We start from the raw sequence: 22,379 nt of genomic DNA, 5'->3' as shown, positions 1-22,379 counted from the left end.
GCGATTAGCACAAACATAAAACTGAAGAGCCTGGCGATAGAATACACTATACATCATCATAATACTAGGCCACATGTTTACCCTCTAGAAAACCATACGACGCGTTTGATTTCTAATGCGACGACCCGACTATTGTACAATATACACACGTTTCCCTACTCCAATGAGTTTACATGACGCCCGCCAAAGCCTCGGGCTGCGTCTCTCCCTCAACATCATTAAATTTTCCATTGAGGCTTAGAGAAGGCCCATTGGTAGTGCTTAGAATCACCTCATGTACCTCCTTGGATACCTCTTCCGAGATTTCAGCACACTCGGACTTGACCTTCTTCAACAGAGCCTGGATATTGACCTTTAGCTGATCGGGGGTGTACCCCAACTGACCAATGGCCATGCGAATAACGCCCTGCCGTTCTCTGTAGTCGGCTGCGCCAGCAGAATCGCGAATCGACTTGGTCACGTCGCTGACAATTGTCTTCATTCTTTTGCTGGGCATGAGTCCCTTGGGACCCAAGATCTTCCCCAAACCAGCCTTATTTAGGGCCTTTTCACTAGCCTCGTGGCAAATAAGGCGGTCAAAGTCGATCTTCTCTTTGCGAATAGCTTCAAAAAGGGTCTCTTCTCCAACGGCGACGGCACCAGCGGCTGTCGCCGCGGTGGCAATGTCGCTTCCTTCGGGACAAATGACGGCAATCTGCCAGTCACTTTGGACGGGGTGCGGAAGGCGGATGCTATTTTTAACAACGGGCCCGTTTCGTGCGGTTTTGAGGTTAATATGGACTTCATATTTGATGGATGCAGGAGGCTGGCCGACTTCGACAGCACGGAGCACACTGGGAGATCCATTAGTACATGCACGTAGCGTAATTTTTACTCGGGAAACGACTTTGGCATACCGCATAGCCTCACATAGTGAAAACTGGGGAAATTGTCGCTTTTCGAGGTTGTGTCGTTTGAAGTCCTTGGGGATGGCACGCTTCTTCTTGACTTTCTTGATTCTGACGACAGAAGCCTGACGGGTCTGAACGAATGCGGGTGCAAGAAATTTTGGTATTGACGTCGTAGATGGCCGTGTCACCTGCGCGATGCTTAGCCTGGCCATTGAGGCCAAGCATCTGTCGATTGCCGTCATCGTTGCCGTGCTTGATGAAGCTCCCAGGAATGTCAATAGGAGCTTGCATCATGCGCAAAAAGGCCGAACAGGGCGCTGGCAGTTCCATGCCTGGTAAGTTAGGCCTGAAAATTCTCGTCGCGTCGGTGCTTATCGATAATGCGAGCAGAGCCAGCCAGACTTGGCCAGCGTGTTTGGCGCCTAGTTGGGCCCCTCAAAGCCCCTCCCTCCATGAGATGCTGCCCTCGACCCCACCACCGAAAACGACTTGACTCACGGAAATATAGTGTCAACGGTCGTCTCATCCAGCCTTTTGTTTTTTGCATCGCCACTTTGGACACTGAACATTGAAAATGAAGCACGAGGAGCTCGACAATCTTGCGAGCAATCTCTCCGGAGATTTCCGCTCCATTGAGCCCCGTTTGCGGGACCTTGATAAGCACCTGACTCTCAGAACCTACCTGGAGGGGTACACCTTGGGAGATCTTGAGAAGAAGATTTGGCAGACTCTACGAGGAAACAAGGTCGCCATTGGGTTCATCCGACGAAATGGACTCCCTAACCTGACTAGATGGTTCACTTTCCTTGAGCAGACTCATCCTGAGCTTCAAGAGGACGCCACTAAGGGCAAGGCCATTGCAAACAAGGGTGGTGCCAACTACAACCTGGCACTTCAGGATGCCGACAAGGGCGTTGTGACTCGATTCCTTCCCGAGCCTTCGTATGTTGATATTAATTTTAGCCCGTGCGTGGAAACTATGCTAATACTTTTACAGTGGCTATTTACACATCGGACACGCCAAAGCGGCTCTTCTCAGCGACTACTTCGGTCATGTTGCCTACAAGGGCCAAATGCGTCTCCGACTCGACGACACCAATCCTGCCAAAGAGAGCGAGGAGTTTCAGGATGCAATTGTCGAGGACCTTGCTCTCATGGGAATCAAGCCCGATGCTCTGACATACACCTCCGATTACTTCGAGTACCTATATGAGACGTGCAAGAAACTCATCTCCATGGGCAAAGCCTATGCGGACGATACTGACCAGGAGACCATGAGAGCCCAGCGAATGGATGGTATCCCCTCCAAGCGCCGCGATAGATCCATCGAGGAGAACCTGCGCATCTTTGAGGAGATGAAGAAGGCCTCTGAGGAGGGTCTGGCTCACTGCATTCGTGCCAAGATCTCCGCTGATGACCCCAACAAGGCCATGCGTGACCCCGTCATCTACCGATGCAACATCGAGAACGCTCACCACCGAACCGGCCGCAAGTGGAACATCTATCCCATGTATGATCTTGCATGCCCCGTTGTCGATAGTTATGAGGGCGTTACCCACGCTTTGCGATCCACTGAGTACACTGATCGCAACCCCCAGTATCAGTGGTTCCTGGATACCCTAGGCCTTCGACAGGTTCACATGTGGGACTTTTCGAGAATGAATTTTGTCAAGACGTTCCTGTCTAAGCGTAAGCTTGCTAAACTTGTTGACTCTGGCAGGGTCTGGGGCTGGGACGATCCCAGAATGCCCACTATCAGAGGTGTTCGTCGTCGTGGTATGACTCTTACTGCTTTGCGAGACTTCATCATCCGCCAAGGACCCAGCCGTAACGTCGTCACCATGGACTGGACCAGCTTCTGGGCTGCCAACAAGAAGGAAATCGACCCTGTTGTTGCTCGCCACACCGCCCTTCTCCAGGCCAACGCCGTCAAGGTAAAGCTCACTGGTGCCGAGGTTCCTTCAGGCGTCGTCACCGAACAGCGACCCAAGCACCCCAAGAACCCCGACGTGGGCATGAAGGATGTAGTGTACTCCCCTGAGATATATATTGACCAGGAAGACGCCAAGAGCTTCAAGTTAAACGAGGAGATCACTCTGATGGGCTGGGGCAACGCTTTTGTCCGCGAGATCCCTTCCGAGGACCCCATTACGACCATGACCATGGAGCTTAACCTCAAGGGCGACTTCAAGTCTACTGACAAGAAGATTACTTGGCTTTCTGCTGAGGGTCTTGAGCCCGTGCCAGCCGAGCTGTGGGACTTTGACTACCTCATCACCAAGGACAAGCTCGAGGAGGACGACAATGTTGAGGATTTCCTGAACCCCGACACCTTCAGCCTTGTAGACGCCATCTGTGACGGCGGCGTTGGCAAGCTCAAGAAGGACGATATTATTCAGCTTGAGCGACGTGGCTTCTACAGAGTAGACAAGGGCCTGAATGACTGGGCCCCCGGCGAGGCTGGTCTCAAGGGCAAGAGAGTTGTGCTGTTCTACATTCCCACGGGTAAGACGGGAGGCAAGTAAAGTTGAATGGCATCAAAATAAAAGTATATAGCGCAATATGAATCAAAACATACTGTCCATGTCAAGTCAAGAACTACCGTCGCCCACACCTCAATGACATAGATTCTCATCATTACGCATTTGATGGGTATAGTAGGTGAAGTTGGCTCCCAGCAGGGATCGATGGCGGGCCGTCCTCGGAAGGCGGCCGTGCGGTCGGGCGTTTCTTGGAGGCGCACAAAGAGGCCCGGGCCGACTTTTTGGAGTAGCATGCGACGCTTGTAGGTGACGGCGTCGTCGTGGGGATAGGGGCCGTGGTGTTTGCTGAGGTAGAGGACGTATTGGTGGGCGGAAAGGGGCAGTTGATGCTGCGAGTAGAGCTTAGCCGAAGGGAAGACGACGCCTTGGTTTGTGAGCGAGAATTGGGTGTTGACACGGCTGCCGAGGTGGATGTCGCGGGTGTGTGTCTTGCCACTGATTTGGCCGTGGTCCTGGATGAAGCTGGACGGCGCGGGAGCGAGAGCGTGGTTGTCGCCGGGCCCGTCCAGGCAAAAATGGAGAGGTCGTTGTATTTCCGGGTGACTTCCTCCCGCAGGCGGTAGAATACTCTCTGTCTCTCCCCGTACGGCATCGGCATGTCGATATCGAGAATGTCCAGCAGGCTATACGACATATCCTCCACCCTTGTCGTGCGGCGCCTTGCCATCCACGATATCCTCGTCGGTAGACGACACGAGCACCGTCTCCAAAACGCCAGTGATCCGAGCAATCAAGCAGCTGAGAATGTCCCTCTCCCCTATTCCTAGCCACATGGCGTCGTAAAACCGCAGGCACCGCGGCGCCAGCACTTCCTGCAGACACCATCCACGCGTAAACCAGCAACACGCACGAAACGCAGCGTCTACCCGGTCCATGTGCCCGGACGGCGCGTCATCAGACCTTGGACTGACTTCGACGTCGCTCAATCTTATCCTTGATGTTATTAAAGTGCCACACACCCTTCTCTCTGTCCTGTTGTAATCGAGCTAGATCCTTCTCGCTTACCGGCACACCTTCTATCCTCTTGACGACCTTCCCCTCCAGAAACATGATGAGTCCGCCAGCCCCGGCAACAACACAACCCAGAGCTATGAGGAGTCCCGTGGCCCAGCCCGGCCTATTATACCGATTCATACCCCACATGAGCCCGGCAAGGGCACACTGCAAGAATGTGTTGGACACCATGAGCCAGATGACAAGGTCTAGCTTCCATAAAACCGTGGGCCGAGCTCGCACTCCTGTGAGAGGAATTTCGGGGACTTTGATCTCCGGAAAGGGGATCGCGTAACGTGGAGCTGATTGGAATTCGTCTTGGCCAACATTACGCGGGCCGAGGTGTAACGGCAGTTCGTTCGAGCCGCGCAGCCGGAACCACCCTCGATGAATGCCCGCTAGCCGGCGAAGCGCAATCATCTTCTTGTAGAACCTATATTGTAGAAGAAAATGAAGGTCTCTGAACCGCCAAGGAGCGAGGCCGAATCCAGTCACGCAGAAGAGGGCATTGAGAATCTGAGAGTCAATTTCAATCCATATTCTTCTTGGAGAGTTGATGTCGTTGCAGGTGGGATGGCACATTGCGGGCGCTAAGAATGCAATATTTAGATTTTGTTTATTTTGTCTTTTATGCATGTATAATGTCTCTTGACACGAAAAAGGGGGGTTTGGTTGGTTGACGTACCAGCGTTGCAAAGAAGGAGGAACAGCATCCCGCCCCATGCCACCACATTCAGGCCGTACACGGTGACGAAAAAGCCCATGGGAGTGAGAAGATATCGCCAAAAGGCAAGAGAGCTGAGTTTCACCGATTCGCAGAAGGAGTGTTTCGGCGGGAAGTGGTAGCCGTTTGCAAAAGCGGCGGCGGACGCGGGCTCGGACACAGACTCGCGCAGCGGGCTGGGTTTTGTTTGCGTGCCGGTGCGGCCATCGTATCTGGCCTCGGCGCCGGTTTCTTCGGAAACAGCCTGGCATGGGGTTGATGTGAATGCTGTGCTGCAAAGAGCAGCAGGGGGGGCTTCGGTCGATGACGAGCCGATCGAGTCGGAAATGGGTCGGGGAACAGGCTGGCGTGAGAGAATGGACGAAGCTATTCCGCCCGTGGCGGCAAAGAAGCCTCCAGGGAGTTCGGATTGTTCAAAACTTGTCGACACGCGACGGAGGCGTTCACCAATGGAAGAGGAACTTATGGAAGACGATGCAGGACGATTCTCCACGGCCCGGTTGGAGTCTTGGACGGTGGACGGCCGTGAGAGTTGTTCTGTCTGAGCATCTTGATCCAGACGAGGAAAGGGTTCCATCTCTGTAGTGATACTGGTCTTCTCTTCAGGGTTGGATGAGCTGGTCTATGTGCTTGAAGTTGATGACGAGGGATGTGGCAGCGTCCACTCCAGAGGAAGAAGGCCACCAGCAAAGGCTACTAGACTCAAGGATTATCCGTGAGTCTATAGATGGTACTTTTTTCTGAATAGAAGAGTATTCATGTGAGCGATGGGAATGTGGCATTGAGAGGATATGCGCATCACACTCAACGCTCTTTGAGATATCGGCCTTGGTAAATCTGGCGGCGCCATACCGCACAAACACAGTGCATATGCCGGAATATTCGGAATCGAAACGTTCCAAGTTGCTTCTCCTCCTCTCAACGACTCCTGGGCCTTGGATTAGTTTCATTGCGCTGTACCGTGCACATTAATGGTATTGATCTCTGAATCTCATAGCCTCCATGTCTGATTCTAGAGCTGCCAGGTTCCTGGGACAAATCCATCCCTGCGAACATGTAGATGGGCTCTCCACGTGCATGTCATCTAAAGCGGGGCAAAAAGTATTTGGTCATGAAGCACAGCAGTTACCTGTCAACAGTTTGTCGCCCAGTATGCAGTAGGGTATGGTACTGTAATGCGCCATTATTGACGCCGGACGGCATGTTTGGGGAAAGGCAAATCAATGAGGCAGGCCGCAGAAGTACAATATGGGGATTGCCTCGTCCATTATGATTGGCCAGCTTCCCGGGAACTGCGGGGTCGCAAGTGGGCCCCATCCATTCGAACCTAGAGAGTACTGGGGTTAGGGTTGGGTTGACGACCCAAATTACCACCTGGGAACGTTATTCCTCTATCATCTTTTGAATATATCCAAATCGCGTCAAGAGCCGAGAAAACGCTCTCTTCTCAGCTTCGAGCTGGGTAATTTGACCCTGGGCCTCTATTTCCGCATCATTTTAATCCGTGGCGCACTACATCCGTCATTTGCTTATTCATATATTCCTACGATTCACAACTATCACGAAGCAACTAAATATGGACCCTTGACATCTAGTAATCTAGTATCAGACTACTTCATTGGAATGCTTCAAAGGTCCCAAATATTTCGAAGACTTCTTGGAGTTACCGGCACCTGATCTTTATTGCAGTCGAAACCGTTTGCTCACCGAGCGGGGGCATTTGTACAACCTTCATTTATTCCTGTTTGTAGATGAACTTTTGAACTGGCGATTGAATTCAGGCACGGTTTTTGTTTCCATCTTTCCGTAGACAGAAGACCACCTCAACAGCCACAACTATCGCCAGTCAGAGCCAGACGTCGTACAAGTACTGGTATCTTGCAGATCGCATTTCGTCTGGCAAAGCAGTTTCCTTCGGCTTCGAGTTCAAGGTTGGGCAACTCCAAACAACTTGCGATTCAATTGCCTTGGTCGCTCTATTGAAGAAGGCGAGTGTCAAGTCTCGATAAATGCACCGGATATGTGGTACAGGGTACTCTACGGCGTAACGTATGTCAATGCTTAAATGCATGTGGCAGGCGCCTTCCCCCAACATTGCCCAACAGTCCATGCGGTTCTTGTCGGGGGCCAAGTGGTATTGAGGCCTAACACAATCAGCACATGGTGACACTCATCTATTTCTCTGTACTTCCACATGCGCCGATTGAGCATACAGATTCGCCAAGCAGTCTGACTCGCAATGGCGGTACATCAAGTCCAAGTCTTTAAGTTGGGTATCGCGACCCAGTTTGAGCGCCTCACTGGCAGGGAGAAACAATATGCGCATCACATGGCTCGGTAAGCACTAACCCCGCAATACTGGCCAAGTGGCATGCTGAACAGCATATCTAGCGCTGCTTGGCTCGGATCGAGGATCATTCTGCAACAAGTTTCTCCGGAATCATCTTCAATTTTCGACTTCATCATCGAGCTCCATCGCACCTGTTCTGGCAACTGGCATTCTTTCATTGGGGAAGGTGTTAGCAGCGATGACCTCCAGAAGTTCCTGACCTACGCGGCTACCTTTCTCTCCAATGCTGGGAACTATTATGTGCGTCCCGATGCTGAGACCCATATTTCACGATGTAATGCTGACTCCTACAGGGCTCCGGGGATCAAAAGTTTGTCCCTGGCATAGAAAATCATGTCCTGAAGAAGCTGGCAGATCGATTCTCGGTATTGAGAGAGTTATATGAGTAGATACACAAGTCCATCGAATCCATACCGCCTTTCAACCTAGGCTTTCCCAGCGAGACGTCTCAAAGCAGCTACTATCTGGGGAATGCCATCAGTGAATCTGACGCAGCCATTGTGTCCAAGATTCTTGAGCAGAACGCCGTATTCCCTGAGAATACTAGGCTTCGAAAGTCTGAAGATGGCACTGAATACGATGTCCTCATTGCATCTGTTGAACGTGGACTCGTTGCCCAGTTCTCTCTCCCAAGTGGCCAAGGACATGTGAGACTTCTGAAGGGAGATCATTCGTCTGATCTCCAACTCGTTTGTGCAGAGTTGAACGAAGCCTCCAAATACGCGGCCAACGATTTGCAGAGAAATATTCTCAGTGCGTACATCGAAAGCTTCCAAACCGGTAGCCTGGACATATATCGCACGTCTCAAAGGCTATGGGTTCAGGACAAGGCGCCTAGGGTAGAGAATATCTTTGGATTCGTCGAGCCATATCGCGATCCGCAAGGAATTCGAGGAGAATTCGAAGCTCCGGTGGCCATTGCAGATGATTCAGAGACCAGGCTACTTGCTGAACTAGTTGACAACTCGGCAAAGTTCATCCGCCGACTGCCTTGGGCAACCCCAGAGAATGATGGCAAAGGGCCGTTCGAGAAGAGTCTATTCGAGCCGCCCGACTTCTCGAGCATTCATGGTGAGTGACAATACACCTGTGACACAGAGACCGAAAACTTAGAGACCGTAGCTCTTGCGTACTGCTCAAGCATCATATTTCCCGGAATCAACTTACCAAATGTTAGTTCTGATGCCCGACATCGTTGGGTCTTGTTCTGTGGACTAACAACCAGTTATAGTATAATGATATTCGGCAAGAAAATGGATTCAAGAATGTCATCATTTCTAATCGAATGATTGCTGAGAGCCAAGCAAAGCAGTACCCTTTTATTGAAGATTCTGAAGCTGAGAAGTTCAGGGAGCACAAGTTCCAGGCTTATTATTGGTGGGTTGTGCTCCATGAGCTCCTTGGCCATGGTACAGGGCGAATGATGGTTGAAAGTATGGACGGAAAATTCAACTTTGATATCGAGAATCCACCCGTCAACCCCCTCACTGGAAGACCTATTTCAAGCTGGTACAAGCCAGGTCAAACTTGGACGGGTCAATTTGGTGAACTGGCAACTACGGTCGACGAGTGTAGGGCTGAACTAGTGGGAGCTTATTTAATGGATGATTCGGAGCTTCTTGAAATGTTTGGTTTCACTGAAACGTCCAATATTCATGCCGAAGACTGTCAGTACAGCCCTATCGGATGAGGAGTAAATATTACTAACACGGCAACGACAGTGACGTACAATTTGTACTTGCAGCTGGGCGTTGATGGTCTACGGGGACTCTCGAACTTTAACGTGCAAAGTAATGTAAGTTATACCTATGCTTTGAGAGGGAAAACTGTCTTCCTAACATCTCTACTTCTTAGAAATGGGGTCAGGCGCACAGTCGGGTGAGTAGTAACCGAAATATGGGCATTCATCACAGAGGCTGCTTTGCTGATGACCATATAGGCTCACTTTGCCATACTGAAGTGCTTGCTTCTTAACGGCGGTGGTGTCATAACTATATCACGCAATAAGCCCAAACAACGTTTGACAGTTCGGGTGGACCGGTCTAAAATTCGTACACATGGGAAACCGGCCTTGGGAAAGATGCTCTTGCATCTGCACGTGTTTCGATGTACAGCAGATGTGGAAGGCTGTCGAACATACTATGAGAAGTTGTCAAGTGTAGACGGTGAGTATATCGAGTGGCGAGAGACAGTGATTGTGAATAAACCCCCTCCGCTCGTCTTTGTCCAAGCTAATACGTTTCGTGATGGGGACACAATCACTTTGAAGGAGTACGAACCAACGGTTGAAGGCGTGATTGCAAGCTGGGTGGAGCGACAGTGTGAACAACAAATTGATTTACCATGAATACAAAGACCTCTTGTTGAAGTTCTACCCTACCTACTGCCTTGGACAAACTGCAGAATCTGAAACACTGCCTGCACCACACCCAAGAGTATACTCACCGAGCCGAAAATCAGGACACTCCAAAACGCGATCCAAGCAGTAGAGTCGCGCTTATCCCGCCATAGTTGAAGGATGGAGCGAGACTTCTTGCTTGATGTGTAACTGTTTAGTTGTACCATTCTACTCCGAAAGTGTGAGAAGTCTCCGGACAAATCATACTCCTCCCGCTCGATAAGCTTAATTGGGCACTTGAATTTCTTCATGCCACAAATTGACGACAGGAACTTATCATGTCCTTCGTTTGGGATACCTTGGAACGGCCGCAGCTGGCGAAATAGGTTCCTCGATCGCCTGCTTTGACCAAAGAGTAGCCGATAGGAAAGTAAAATCTCCTGAAGCAGCTCCGCTATATCCCTTTCGCTCGCCCACGGCGTTGGTCCAGGACTTTGACTCCCACAGCGATGAATAACATCAATTGCTTGCTCCTGCATGTTTCGCAGTTGAAGAGCCGAGACACAGTTTCGCTGTTGAAGTATCGAGACACAGAATGAGGGATATCGATACAGAAAGAGAGTGCCAGAAAGCCTATCCAACTCGAGATGACAAGAAAGAGAGTCGACCCACTGAAGCCTAATACCACAGACCTTGGTCAACACGTCGGCATTAAGGTCCTTTGGGGTAATCCTTTTGGTCCTGTGAAACAGCTTCTTCTCATCTGCGTCGTCGAAGGCGCAATATTGTCGGGGTGGGAGCATCATGCCGAACCCAAGAAGAAAACTAGGCAAGTCTTGTTTTCCCGAGTGTTCAGGCTGAACGAGACAGACTCGCGCTTCGCCTCGAAAGCCATCCGTCTCGTCAAAGATGTTGAATTCTCCATGCACATAGGAGAGGAGATCGGGCTTGTAGAGCATTGTCTGCCATCCTAGAATAGCGAAGATGAGCTGTCTGGTTGACTGGTAGCCATAATTATCCGTGACGGATATTGTCCCATTCTCAATAAGTGTATCTGTGATTCCATCGATGGTTACTGATTCTTCGGCTAGCATAAGATCTCTAACTTTATGCCACAGCGGGAGGAAACCTGTGTCCTAGCTCGATTCGTCCTCGTGTTTCATGTTTGGTATACTGAGGAACAAACGTTGCGGCTGGCTGAGGATTTGCTGGTAGAGCCACCATCGATACCACGGAAGACTGGTAAGGGTATCGCCGGGAATCTCTTCAACGGAACCAGTCGTTCTTCTCCAAGTTAGAAAGGACATTTCTGGATATTTTGGATCATTTCACTTCATGGAGGAGATGGCCTTCTGATATTGGGCTGTAAAGGTTACTCGATTGCGTTGGCTATAACGGAGGAAAGAGAGCAGCAGTAAGTGCCCATTCCAAGCCAGGTCATGTATAGATGCCTAACCATTATTGCCAAGGATATTTTAGGCTCCCTAATCATGACCTGGTGCAGGGAGCGCTTCGGTTCGGTCCGATCCTTCGCCTTTTGGGGCGTCGGCTTGTTACACACAAAAAAGGTAATATTTGATGTCTGTACTGTCTGGTGTGACAAAGCGGCGGTGGCTTGCTAGGGGTCTTATTTAATGAATGACTTTATTCGACCAACACACCACGACGTCTTATCATTCTATTCTCATTGGAGAGTGGAAGCATCCCTCATTTGGGACGACCCTGCGACGAATCTTCCCGCTCTTTGCCCCCCCTTTCCATATTTCGCGGCATTGGTACATCCAGGCATAAAACATCAATGACGGAACAGTGAGTTTGTCTTAAGAGCCTTTGAGAGCGCTAGAAGTGGAATACTAACAGTCTGATACCGCCATACTTAGCCGGATAACGAGCTCATTGTGGCACAAGGCTTGGGGGAAGTACAAAGAGGAATTACAAGCGGCTGCAGATTACCAAGATATCCAGAAGGTCCACACGCTCGAGCAACTGATGGCTTCATTTTCCTCCATCCAAGACTCTGCTCCGACCAGCTATGTCGCAGTCCTCTCCTTCAATAGTATTGCGCCGAGGCTCAAGTTGATCGATGACTTCGCGGCGGTACTGGCTCTGTGCTTCGGTGCTAACGCAAACCTGGCTGCATACGACTCATCCTGTCGCATGCCGCCTCGGCCGCGGATACATTCCAAGACGTTCTTGACGTGCTGGTGGAGCTCAGCTTAACTCTCCTACGGCTGCAGATCTATGAGCAGACAATACCACTTAACCGCCAGCTCCAACAATCCCTATTGGATATCTATAGCGATATTATCTGCTTTTACGCTCGAACCATCCACTTTCTCCGCAGCAACCCCCATCCCGTCTTTCTTATGGATATCGGCTGATAACGCCATTTCTATCGGACAGAGCTTTCGAACGATTGCCAATGGCCTTGGCCTGCTTGAAAGTGACGAGGATAGTAGTAGGTTGCTTCTGAAGGCAGTGGGCCACGACGACAGTTTTCGTCTGAGGCTAAAGGCGAATAGCAACAGAATCGGCAACTCCTACAGCAATATATCGAGTCTTCTTCTTCGCATGGGCCGTCCTAAGGAAGCTGAGCAGAGTCTCGCTAAATGTCCAGCCCTAAAAGACTTTAGTGATGAGACCCTTCTCAGCACCGGCAACCCTCGCTTCTCAGCTGACATGATCTTGTTATCTCGCATTCGGCTTGCCCAGGGCCGATTGCCTGATGCCTTGAGTCTTGAGACTGGCATCGAAGGCTTTGGAGTTTCGTCGAAAGTTGCTTGGCAACCGGCTCAAAACGTGCGATTCTCAGTACGATGTAGCGTCTATGCTATTGAAAGACGGTCACATAGTATTAGCAATGTGAGTGCTCTGGAGTCCGGTCCCTTGTCACAGCTTGCAGATTCTGCATGTACTGACCTTTCAGGCAACTGCTCCAAGACGTTGTCGGCATATCTGAGACATTTGTCGAGGGAGATGGCCAACGGGCTCGAGCATTGTACACGCTTTCAAAAGTCTATGCAGTTCGAGACATGCTCGCCGAATCAACAGCTTGTAGAGAAAAGGCAGTGACCTTGCGTTCTTTGCTAAGACCGGATCTCAAGGATGCTCCCTTTGAGGAAGAAGAATTCTCCAAGCTGTGTCTATGGATGTTGTGGTAAATATGGTTGGTAGATATTTGGGCTTGCTAGTATCCCCGGTGGAGCTTACTACATCCTCAACCGCCCATTGCCCTCTACTATGTGGTATTGAATGCCTGCGCATCTACAGACTGAGCCAATGGGCTACGTCGGTGGCACCTACAAGTACCGTGGACAACACGTTACCTGCATGGGAGATTGCCAGATGCGATTACCTCTATTTGTTGAGGCATTGAAACAAGCGCTTGGCCGAAACTAGGTTTGTCTAGTGGCTGTGGTCATATGTATTGGATCGTGCCGTGATAGTAGCTGAACTGGAGAGCGTTGCAAGTCTCAAGCAGACGTTATTGAGTTGGTTTTTTTACTTTATACCTTCTCTAGACAGAAGTCATCGGAACTTTGCAATGGGGTTTAAAGCTCCTAACTTTGAATGAAAATATTAGCGTATATACGCGAGTATATAAATTAGGCTATATTGTCTTGATATATTTTTAGGTGCTGAGAATATAGCTTGTTGTTCCTAGCTTACCACACGAGCGATGTCTGCGTTTACTTGCAATCATTGAAGGATTCGCGGGTGAAACGAGTTGGAGGTGGTTTATAGTATTTTATAGCATTTCTCTCTTCAGTTCTAGCTAGTATTATAAGATTCATTCTGCTTGGGCCTCGCCGGGTAGCTTCTAGCTAGTATGCACGGTATTCGGCTACATCTTACTGCCGTTTAATAGAATAATAAGTCCAACTATTTGAGCTAGTTGCTTGTTCAAGTGCTAAGTCTAAATATTCGCTCTAATATAGCTGTTACTTTCCGTGACAAGTAAATCTCTAAACATATTAGTGTTTACTTACTTAAGTAGGATCTAGTAGCCAGCGCGTAAAACAGCGCGTGTAATACTCGTATAATATAAACCAGATACTAGAAACTGAAATCCGCTCTATTTAAAAATCTCCTGCTAGGTATTGTATATAGTTTTTACCTTGAGCATCTATTATTGAAAGAGGGTAATTTTCTTTTCCTTGTTATTTCTCAGAACAAGACACAAGATCAAGACAGGATGAGAATAATGCACATCTTAGCTTTCTAGCTATTAAAACTCCTGATATTTATGACTTTATGACATTCCCAACCACACCGAGTCTTATTATCAAGTAAATTGCCTCTGTCTGGTAACCTACCAGTCTTCACTCAGAGCACCTCGCGCAACAAACGACGTCTTGCAAAGCATCCGGTCGACACTAGACTACAATAATATCTCCATTGGACGCGTTTCTGGAGGCATCAGGCGCGCCGCCGTTGGCAAAGTCCGCCAAGGCCGCTGCATCGGGGAACGTGAAGGAAGTGATGGGCAGCGGGAGCGCCTTTGTGCACTCGGTCAAGTCATTGGTATTATACACGCCCAGCATGCTCATGCGAACGTACGCCGCGGCGTAGGCCTGGGATTAAATTGTCAGAATATCAAAATGAATTATACCCCGAGCTCAAAAGCAAACAGCTCTTTTCTTTCTTTCTTTGGTCTCACATACCCCGTTCCAAGGACGCTGTCCCTGTGTCCCGGTAAACGCCGTCCAGGCACCCTTGGTCCTAGAATCTTGCGATAGACTAACGTCGCTTTGAAACTTGAACACCTGCTTGGGCGAATTGGCGTCGGTGGTCTCTCCGTAAAAGTTGGTGTCCCATACACCAGGGGTGCTGTCCTGGGGGTCTCCGGCGCGGGCGGTATCGACAAAGAACTGCTGGCTGGTGGTGTGCGCGCCGACCAGGGCCACGAGCTGGTTGGCGCTGATGGTCTTGTTGGCAAAGAGAGAAATCAGCTGGTCGGCCGGGTCGGACGGCGATGGCAGGAGGCCGTCCGGCGATGGGTTGGCGTTGTCTTTGCGCCCGACGAAGCTGCGGACTCGGGGGCCGAGGGGGCAGACAACCGTGGCGACGTTTGCTAAATGACCAGATGAAATGTTAGCCAGAAATACGACTGCTGGCATCTTTGGAGCGCCTGGGAAACCCCGTCGTGGGAGGGCAATGTGCAAAACGTACCGCCCATCTGGATCAGATCGGCCATGCTGACGCCAAAGGACTTGTACGTGTCGAACCAAGCCTGCATCTGGTTGCAGCCGTCTGTCACCCCGTTGTTGACCTTGCGGTCGAAGCATTCTCTGGCTAGAACTAATGACCCGTCTGCGCCGCCGTCCTTGCCCGTGTTTAAAGACCACGTTGCTGCGTCGTGGAATCCCATGCGAATACATTGTCTCGCGAGGTTGTTGCAACGTCCGGCATCTCCCGTCATCTTGGACTTCATCTCATCCGCGATGTGCTTCCATATGCAACACTTGTCAGCCTTGCACTCGGCTGAGTTTTGGTCCGGGACCGAAGAATACGCCGTGGTCAGGTCTTGAGGATTTTCGTTGCCTTGCAAGATATTCTTAATGAGCTTCCCTGTCTCAGACATGGTGCTCTCATCTTGACCCTCCAAGTCGCCAGGCAGTTTCTTGGTATTGTCTTCATCTTGCGCACGGGATACATGCCGGAGTTCGGACATGCCTGGAAAGGCATTGGCCATGGAGATGGCAGAGAATATTACAAGAGTGGCCTTCATATTGAAATCTAAAGAGCAGTAGCTTCTGCTAAAAGGAAGTAAAGTGCAAAGGTTTAATAAAATGGAAAGAGTCGATGAGTTCCTCACCTTCTTCGACAATTCCTGGTCTACCAGAGAAGGTTTATATAGAGCTTCATTTGGTTTCTTGGCTTCTACGAACAAAGCGACCACTGCTCAAATATCTCTTTGTAACACCTCTGGTATCGAAGCAAAACAGTCTGGTTTCCGGATAGTAGCATACATTTTTAGATGGTTTCAGGTAATGTACGGTGGCCAAGGCCCTCGGGGCAGCGGTAACTCTACATCTAGCAACGTCAGCTGAGCCCCTGCAGGGAAGCATTCCGTAGTCAAGTATAGCTTGTGAAACGGCTAACCGCGAATGGTTCCCGCATCTATCGAGTTGGATCTACGAACTTGCGACAAATACGGAAGCACCAACTCGTCAAGAAACGTCACTGACCAATGGCTAAAGAGTTGATTGTCAGGTGCGATGCTGTCAAGTTTCAAACGACTGAAGCTGTCAAAGAGAAGTCAACCCGAAATGCTTACCATTAACAAGACAACAACCAAGTTATCTGGGGCCTTTTTTACATTGCAACCAACGACTCCCCCCATCAAGAACTCGAGTTGGAGTCTCAAGTCCTTGGCCATGGCAACTCGGTTGCAACACCTTTGGTGACAACAACTGGCCACCAAAGCTGACGACAGCACTCGTCTCGAAAGAGAAAAGCGTTATTCGTTGACAACTGACGTTACATAGTTCCCTCGTAACTACCTGTGGTGGAGCATGAGTGAGGAGTCAACGGCCCGGGAGACTGGGGAAATTGTCTGTGCGAATCTCCACGGCCGAGACGCACAGGGGCACATTGACCTGACAGCAGCAACCGGTGAACTATCCGCTCACATCCCTGACAAGTTTCACGTATCCGGCACAGCTTCACTCTCTCGTATTTGTGCAATGACCTTTCCCCTTTGGGGCTTAACGTCTAGATATAGCGGCGGAAGTGTAGCCGTCACGGAGATCGTCCGTTGCCGGATCCGAAGTCTTTGCCAGCCGGGGAGCAAGAAGATACGCTTGGATCCCTTTTTCCCGAATGCATCGTTCGTTTGGAGTCGTCAGCTCATGCATACTTGCGCAAAAGCGAGCGTATAACAAGTTGTATAGAGCAAGCATACGCGTCAGGGGCCGTGCGTGGTCTTATCTCATGTGTCGGGGCTGTTAGTTTGTAGTTCTAGTAGATAGAGTACAATATTAGTACGTAGAGGCAATATAGGACTGCTGCTATATTCAAGAAGTGAAGCTTTGCATGAGGCCAGCACTGGAGGCATGAAGGCAAATTGCCGTCTACACTGGACACCCAGCGGGTATATTATGTGGCAGCGCCCTTGACACTCAAGTACCATGAATATGAACCCAAGTGCTTATAGAACGTGTCGTCCTAGGAGTCGATTTCGCTAAAGGGACCGAAGCGGCTGCGACGCATGGGGCTACAAAGGGGGCCCCTGAATAGCGTGAAGCTGAAGACGCATGACGAGTTTGAACATTCCATGAAAAGAAACTGCACTCGACTTTTCTCAGACGCATCGTGTAGTTTCGTAGTAGGTTGAAAACCACTTAGAAACGAAATATCACACCATCAAAATCAATAGCAATAACTATGGTCATAGGAGGCTTCGAAACAACTGACCATCAGATGCCACCTATGAGAGTCTTGTTAGCTCAACTTGTACATTTAAAGCAAGCTGCAGGATCTTGATTACTGGCACACTTATTATTAGCGAACAGTACACGACAGGCTTCGCCGACATAGTGATAGTCGTGAGCTTTCGATAGTCGGCCACATACACCAGCCCTCACTGGCTTACAGGTCTGCAAGGCTTCCACCACGGTTATCATGGCAAAGCATGTCTCGATACTCTTCTCCAATGCAGTAACCGTAGAGATCCGGGGCATCCGAATCTCGCAGTACCGCGCCTAGCTGTGGTGTAAGTGAGTGAGGGTGTGGGAACCTGAACTTGAGTGGCGTCGGCGTTGCAACAAGGCGTTTTGGTTTGCGGTCTGGACATTTGCGCATCTCCATTCATGCCAACACAGAAACATTGTTGCCCCCGCACATCTTCTGTCCGAAGGATGTATTGGAATACAAAGAGACCCGTCGGCGCGCTTATATCATGTTATATCGTGACGTGTATTACTATAACATACTAATTCGGTAGCTGAGTAGTTTACTGCCAGCAGAAAGAGACTGTGAAGCTCACGACTGGCACCTACAGAAGCCTAGGAAGGCAGGTGTCCATCCTCTCAGAGAATCACAAAAAAGGACCGGCCTATTGTTGCCACTGTTAGCACTTTCAAGCCCTGGCGCCGGTTCTTCCGGCAGCAGGTAGCTCTAGCTCCAAGAGGCGCGCATTGGAACATGGCCACTCACCATTGAAACATTTATAAAGCTTCATGATAGCAATCAACGTCGGACGTCGGACGTCGGACTGGTCATCTGTCGAGTCTTACATGCTTCCAAGGCGAGTAATCGCCATATCCATCGCCAGCTACATGTAAAGGCATGTGGCCCAGTAAAACAACATCAACTCCGGACATAATCAAGAATACTGAATGAAACCTAAGCTCTCGGCCGCTCGGAACAATGGCATTCAACCCTAACTTCGCCATGGATGCTCCTGAAGGCTCAGCCGCGATGCCGAGCCGTCACCACAATGATGATGATGATCTCGACCCGCTGCAGACGACTGGCTCCCTGAGCAAACCAAGAGAAGCAGTCCAATCACAGGAGCACAGTCCGGTGATTCGAGATTCAGAGCCCTCCCCAGCAGGTGGTGCATCTTTTCAGCGCAGATTCCCAGCGTTGGAGATGTGGCAAACAACCGACTTTGCAGACAAGCGGGAGCGGGCTCAATCGATCCCAAGCAGAGCTTGGATCCCGCTGATGGATAGCCTCGTAGAAGAAGAGAAGGGCGACGCGTCGGATTCATCTGATTTCCTGGACGACTCGTCTCCAACCGAGAGCGAAGGGGAAGTAGACACCCGACGAAAGAGCGTGCGCCACAAGCCTTGCGTGCCTGACAAGAAAAGGTTTTCAAGACTCATCAAGTTGAATAAACACTGCACAGGAACATGCAGGGCGCAAAGAGATGGCCGGCTGAGCATCTCGGTCCACGAAACCCAGGGGACAGGATACATGGCGAATGCCATGGGCGCCGTGACACACAGCATGCGTCCCAAGAGGAAGAGAGCCACTGTTCCGATGAAAGTCATACCGGCGCTTCCTCAGCTTCCAGAAAAGATCAATGTTGTCATCATGGTGGTTGGCTCCCGCGGTGACGTCCAGCCGTTCCTGCGAATAGGTAAATACCTCAAGGAAGAGTTCCACCACCGCGTTCGCATCGCCACGCACCCGGTCTTCCGAGACATCATACAAGAAGCCGGACTGGAATTCTTCTCGGTGGGCGGCGACCCCTCGGAGCTGATGGAGTTCATGGTGAAAAATCCCGGCATGATCCCGACCTTTCAGTCGTTGAGAGCCGGTGAAATCGGAAGGCGTCGAGCGGCAATGGCCGTCATGTTTGACGGGTTTTGGCGGGCTTGCATCCACGCCACAGAGGACGAGGAGACGAGCCTAAGAGCCGATGCCATGGAGGGAAGAGACGATATCTTTATTGCAGACGCCATCATCGCCAATCCGCCCAGCTTTGCACACATCCATTGCGCCGAAGCCCTTGGGGTCCCGCTGCATCTGGTCTTCACCTTTCCCTACACGCCGACGCAAGCATTTCCGCACCCCCTGGCCATTATCAAGGGCGGCAACAAGTCTGGGGGTGACAAGGGATATACAAACTTCATGTCCTATCCCCTTGTTGAGACGATGACGTGGCAAGGCTTAGGTGACCTAATCAATGACTTCCGCGTGCAGAAGCTGTCCCTAGACGCCGTGTCTACTTTCTGGGCTCCGTACGCAATATATCGAATGCATGTTCCATTTACATACTTGTGGTCGCCAGCCCTGATTCCAAAGCCTGAAGACTGGGGTGAGGAAATCAGCATCTCTGGGTTTGTGTTTCTCGATCTAGCATCAACGTTTAAGCCGTCCCAGGCACTGGTGGACTTCCTCAATGCAGGAGAGCCACCGATCTATATAGGATTTGGGTCTATCGTGGTGGAAAATGCAGAAGCGTTCACACGGATGATATTTGATGCCGTTAAAAAGGCCGGCGTTCGGGCTCTTGTTTCAAGAGGTTGGGGTGGCTTGGGTCAAGACAACGTGCCAGACGACATCTTCATGCTGGATAATATACCGCACGACTGGTTATTCCCGAAGATCAAGGCATGTGTCCATCACGGTGGAGCAGGCACAACAGCCATAGGATTAAAGTGCGGGCTGCCAACTATGATTGTACCCTTTTTTGGAGATCAGTACTTTTGGGGCAGCATGGTAGGCAAGTCTGGTGCTGGCCCGCAGCCCATACCGTACAAGCATCTTAACGCGGATAAGCTGGCCGATGGGATTCGATATCTTCTCACCACAGAAGCCCAAGCGGCGGCCGGCAAGATTGGGGAATCCATTAGACATGACGGGGACGGTGCCATGAACACAATGGAGAGTTTCCAGAATCAGCTCCGGATGTACGGTCCTTCTAGCCTCAGCTGCTCCATAATCAAGTCGGACGTCGCCGTGTGGAAGGTTAGGGGCACGCATATTAAGCTGTGCGTGCTCGCCGCGGCAATCCTAGTAGACAGCGGTCAACTCTGCTGGAAGAAGCTACGTCTGCTGCGACACTCGGAGTGGAGCGACTTTGAAGGGCCCGGCGAGCCCGTAACGGCTGTAGCTGAATCGGTTAAAAACTCCCTGCGAGATGTGTTGAGCGGCATTGCGAGCGCGCCGTATCGTGTTGGGAAGACAGCCAAACGAAGGATACGGCACAAGCTGCGGCAAAGGGGAGATGGGAAGAACAAAGATAATAGACGGCCATCGTCATCGAATACTCTCATCGAGAAAGCGAGCGTGGCTGCAAAAAAGCAGGAAAAGACGCGGAAGCTATCGCTCACTCGGGTGCCGAGCGTGAGGCAGTACGGCAGGGATATTTCGACAAGTATGCGGAAAACAGGGCTGGCTGTCGTGAGGGCTCCCACACTCTTCATCGTTGCTCTTGCTCAGGGACTTCACAATGCCCCGCGACTATATGGCGACGATACCGTCAGACGATCGACGAGGGTAACTGGCATTCGCTCCGGACTGGTAGCTTCGCGCAGGGAGTTCATATGGGGGGTTTATGATGGCGTTACGGGGGTTATTCGTCTACCAATTCAGGGCGCCAAGAATGAAGGCGTAGTTGGGTTTGTCAAAGGGGCCGGCATGGGCATAGGCGGCTTGGTGTTGAAGCCCATCTCTGCTATAGTAGGTCCCTTTGGGTACACCATGCAAGGGCTCACGAAGCAGATACAACGTCGACGTAGTCCGGCCAATTTTGTTCGCCTCGCGCGTATTGCTGAGGGTCAGCGAGAGTTGGCGGCTTTGCAGGCGCCCGAGGCCGAGACAGTCAGGCAACAAGTGTTGGCAGGCTGGCAGGTCTTGGATAAGTTGAGCCAGGCGGTTGCAAGCGCGCAGGGCTACTTTGTCGGCAAAGTTGACAAGACTGAGTTCATGTTTATGAACGTCGAAAGAGCCAAGGCATGTCTGGATGATTTGAGCTCTGGGAAGAGTCTTCGGCAGGTTATGGATACGTACAAGTCGTGGAACGTCAAGCCGCATGATCCAGCCGCAAAATCAGGAGCATTTCGCAGCACAAGATCATAGAAGAGGATTATGAAGGTGTGAACAAAAGAAGATGACGAGATCGCCAAGGAATTCTGTATAAACTTGTGCTCGTGCCCGTAGGTCATGCGGCGGTTTGCGCTCCCAAGCATCACCACTCACTAGGCCGTTACATTGTACTCGGCATGACGCAGCAAAAATCGGCTGATGAGATGCAAGGATAGGACGAATGCGGGAGCATATTAAAGAGGGCTGCGCCCCTGGTCGCTGGAAACGTGGCTGTGGCAGTGGTGAATGACGGGCCACTTTGTTGGATGGAGACGGTGGTGTTGGTGTTGGCGTTCTAATTTCGGGGCTTGATTGCGACTGCAATCAAAGGAGAGGGGTCTGTAGGTCCATGCCGTTATGCAGTAAGCATCTGTAAGAGCGTCTAGATAGGAAGTTGGTTGTCTTCGTTGATGCACCTGGATTGGCCATGTTTCGTTGTGGTTGTTTGTGTTGCGCTTCCGTCGGTCAGCCAAGCCACTCACTGCCTGGAATGACCAATATTTTGAACGTACGAAGTGCGTCCACACCTCAACCCCCTGCCTCTACGTAGTCTTTGATGGGCGGAGGCGGATGCATATTTCGACAAGACGACAGTTGACTCCTGCCTTGGTGGTAGTACTAGTAGTACTACCATTGAGATGCCCGCGGATCTCCTAGCCAATGTTGCATGTTTTTCGGCTTCAGTAGCGTTCCAATTAGGAGCTGGAGATTACCAAGACTCCACATTTGCTATTCCGGATTCCGTTATCGTCGTCTCGTCGTCGAGGAATAAGTTAAAAAAGGGACCAAAGGGAGTCTCCGCCACTGGGAATGCGGGATGCAGATGGTGGGTTGGAGGGTGGATCGAGTAGTACATACAACGAGAAATGTCATTTGGCTAATGTCTGTCGCTCAAGTCGCTCAAGGAATCCGGTTACACTCGGGGGATAGTTGGTCCATTCAATGATCAGGCACCTATCTAGGTACCTAGGTAGATTAGGTACTTTAGGTAAATATT

General features: G+C 50.6%; 9 protein-coding genes across 9 annotated transcripts; 4 read left to right on the top strand and 5 right to left on the bottom strand.

The window, feature by feature from the left end:
* Nucleotides 1-169: 169 nt before the first annotated feature.
* rplA (mitochondrial 54S ribosomal protein uL1m) lies at nucleotides 170-1,102 on the bottom strand (the record flags this gene model as incomplete). Its single annotated transcript, XM_014693043.1, has 2 exons — nucleotides 170-833; nucleotides 897-1,102. 2 exons carry the CDS (start codon nucleotides 1,100-1,102, stop codon nucleotides 170-172), a joined length of 870 nt encoding a protein of 289 aa, XP_014548529.1.
* Nucleotides 1,103-1,464: 362 nt separating this feature from the next.
* Nucleotides 1,465-3,415, top strand: G6M90_00g020140 (uncharacterized protein; the record flags this gene model as incomplete). The annotated part of the gene is made up of 2 exons (XM_014693044.1): nucleotides 1,465-1,832; nucleotides 1,888-3,415. 2 exons carry the CDS (start codon nucleotides 1,465-1,467, stop codon nucleotides 3,413-3,415), a joined length of 1,896 nt encoding a protein of 631 aa, XP_014548530.1.
* A 112-nt stretch (nucleotides 3,416-3,527) lies between these two features.
* G6M90_00g020130 (uncharacterized protein) lies at nucleotides 3,528-4,031 on the bottom strand (the record flags this gene model as incomplete). The annotated part of the gene is made up of 1 exon (XM_066129850.1): nucleotides 3,528-4,031. One exon carries the CDS (start codon nucleotides 4,029-4,031, stop codon nucleotides 3,528-3,530), a length of 504 nt encoding a protein of 167 aa, XP_065985951.1.
* Nucleotides 4,032-4,056: 25 nt separating this feature from the next.
* G6M90_00g020120 (uncharacterized protein) lies at nucleotides 4,057-5,727 on the bottom strand (the record flags this gene model as incomplete). Its single annotated transcript, XM_014693045.2, has 3 exons — nucleotides 4,057-4,245; nucleotides 4,334-5,016; nucleotides 5,112-5,727. 3 exons carry the CDS (start codon nucleotides 5,725-5,727, stop codon nucleotides 4,057-4,059), a joined length of 1,488 nt encoding a protein of 495 aa, XP_014548531.2.
* Nucleotides 5,728-7,389: 1,662 nt separating this feature from the next.
* Nucleotides 7,390-9,847, top strand: DppIII (Dipeptidyl peptidase 3; the record flags this gene model as incomplete). Its single annotated transcript, XM_014693046.1, has 9 exons — nucleotides 7,390-7,487; nucleotides 7,542-7,740; nucleotides 7,794-7,885; nucleotides 7,940-8,571; nucleotides 8,623-8,672; nucleotides 8,732-9,167; nucleotides 9,222-9,295; nucleotides 9,355-9,378; nucleotides 9,440-9,847. The coding sequence occupies 9 exons, from the start codon at nucleotides 7,390-7,392 to the stop codon at nucleotides 9,845-9,847; spliced, it is 2,013 nt and encodes a 670-aa protein (XP_014548532.1).
* A 29-nt stretch (nucleotides 9,848-9,876) lies between these two features.
* On the bottom strand, nucleotides 9,877-11,145 carry G6M90_00g020100 (uncharacterized protein; the record flags this gene model as incomplete). The annotated part of the gene is made up of 2 exons (XM_014693047.2): nucleotides 9,877-10,967; nucleotides 11,025-11,145. 2 exons carry the CDS (start codon nucleotides 11,143-11,145, stop codon nucleotides 9,877-9,879), a joined length of 1,212 nt encoding a protein of 403 aa, XP_014548533.2.
* Nucleotides 11,146-11,636: 491 nt separating this feature from the next.
* Nucleotides 11,637-12,999, top strand: G6M90_00g020090 (uncharacterized protein; the record flags this gene model as incomplete). The annotated part of the gene is made up of 4 exons (XM_066129849.1): nucleotides 11,637-11,647; nucleotides 11,719-12,027; nucleotides 12,088-12,714; nucleotides 12,765-12,999. 4 exons carry the CDS (start codon nucleotides 11,637-11,639, stop codon nucleotides 12,997-12,999), a joined length of 1,182 nt encoding a protein of 393 aa, XP_065985778.1.
* Nucleotides 13,000-14,214: 1,215 nt separating this feature from the next.
* On the bottom strand, nucleotides 14,215-15,569 carry PER (Peroxidase; the record flags this gene model as incomplete). Its single annotated transcript, XM_014693049.1, has 3 exons — nucleotides 14,215-14,412; nucleotides 14,503-14,912; nucleotides 15,011-15,569. The coding sequence occupies 3 exons, from the start codon at nucleotides 15,567-15,569 to the stop codon at nucleotides 14,215-14,217; spliced, it is 1,167 nt and encodes a 388-aa protein (XP_014548535.1).
* Nucleotides 15,570-18,211: 2,642 nt separating this feature from the next.
* ATG26 (Sterol 3-beta-glucosyltransferase) lies at nucleotides 18,212-21,376 on the top strand (the record flags this gene model as incomplete). The annotated part of the gene is made up of 1 exon (XM_014693050.2): nucleotides 18,212-21,376. One exon carries the CDS (start codon nucleotides 18,212-18,214, stop codon nucleotides 21,374-21,376), a length of 3,165 nt encoding a protein of 1,054 aa, XP_014548536.2.
* Between the last annotated feature and the right edge of the window lie 1,003 nt (nucleotides 21,377-22,379).

Source organism: Metarhizium brunneum, chromosome 1 (assembly GCF_013426205.1).
Source record: "Metarhizium brunneum chromosome 1, complete sequence".
In the NCBI taxonomy this organism is placed as follows: domain Eukaryota; kingdom Fungi; phylum Ascomycota; class Sordariomycetes; order Hypocreales; family Clavicipitaceae; genus Metarhizium; species Metarhizium brunneum.
This window is presented reverse-complemented; position numbering and strand designations above follow the sequence as displayed.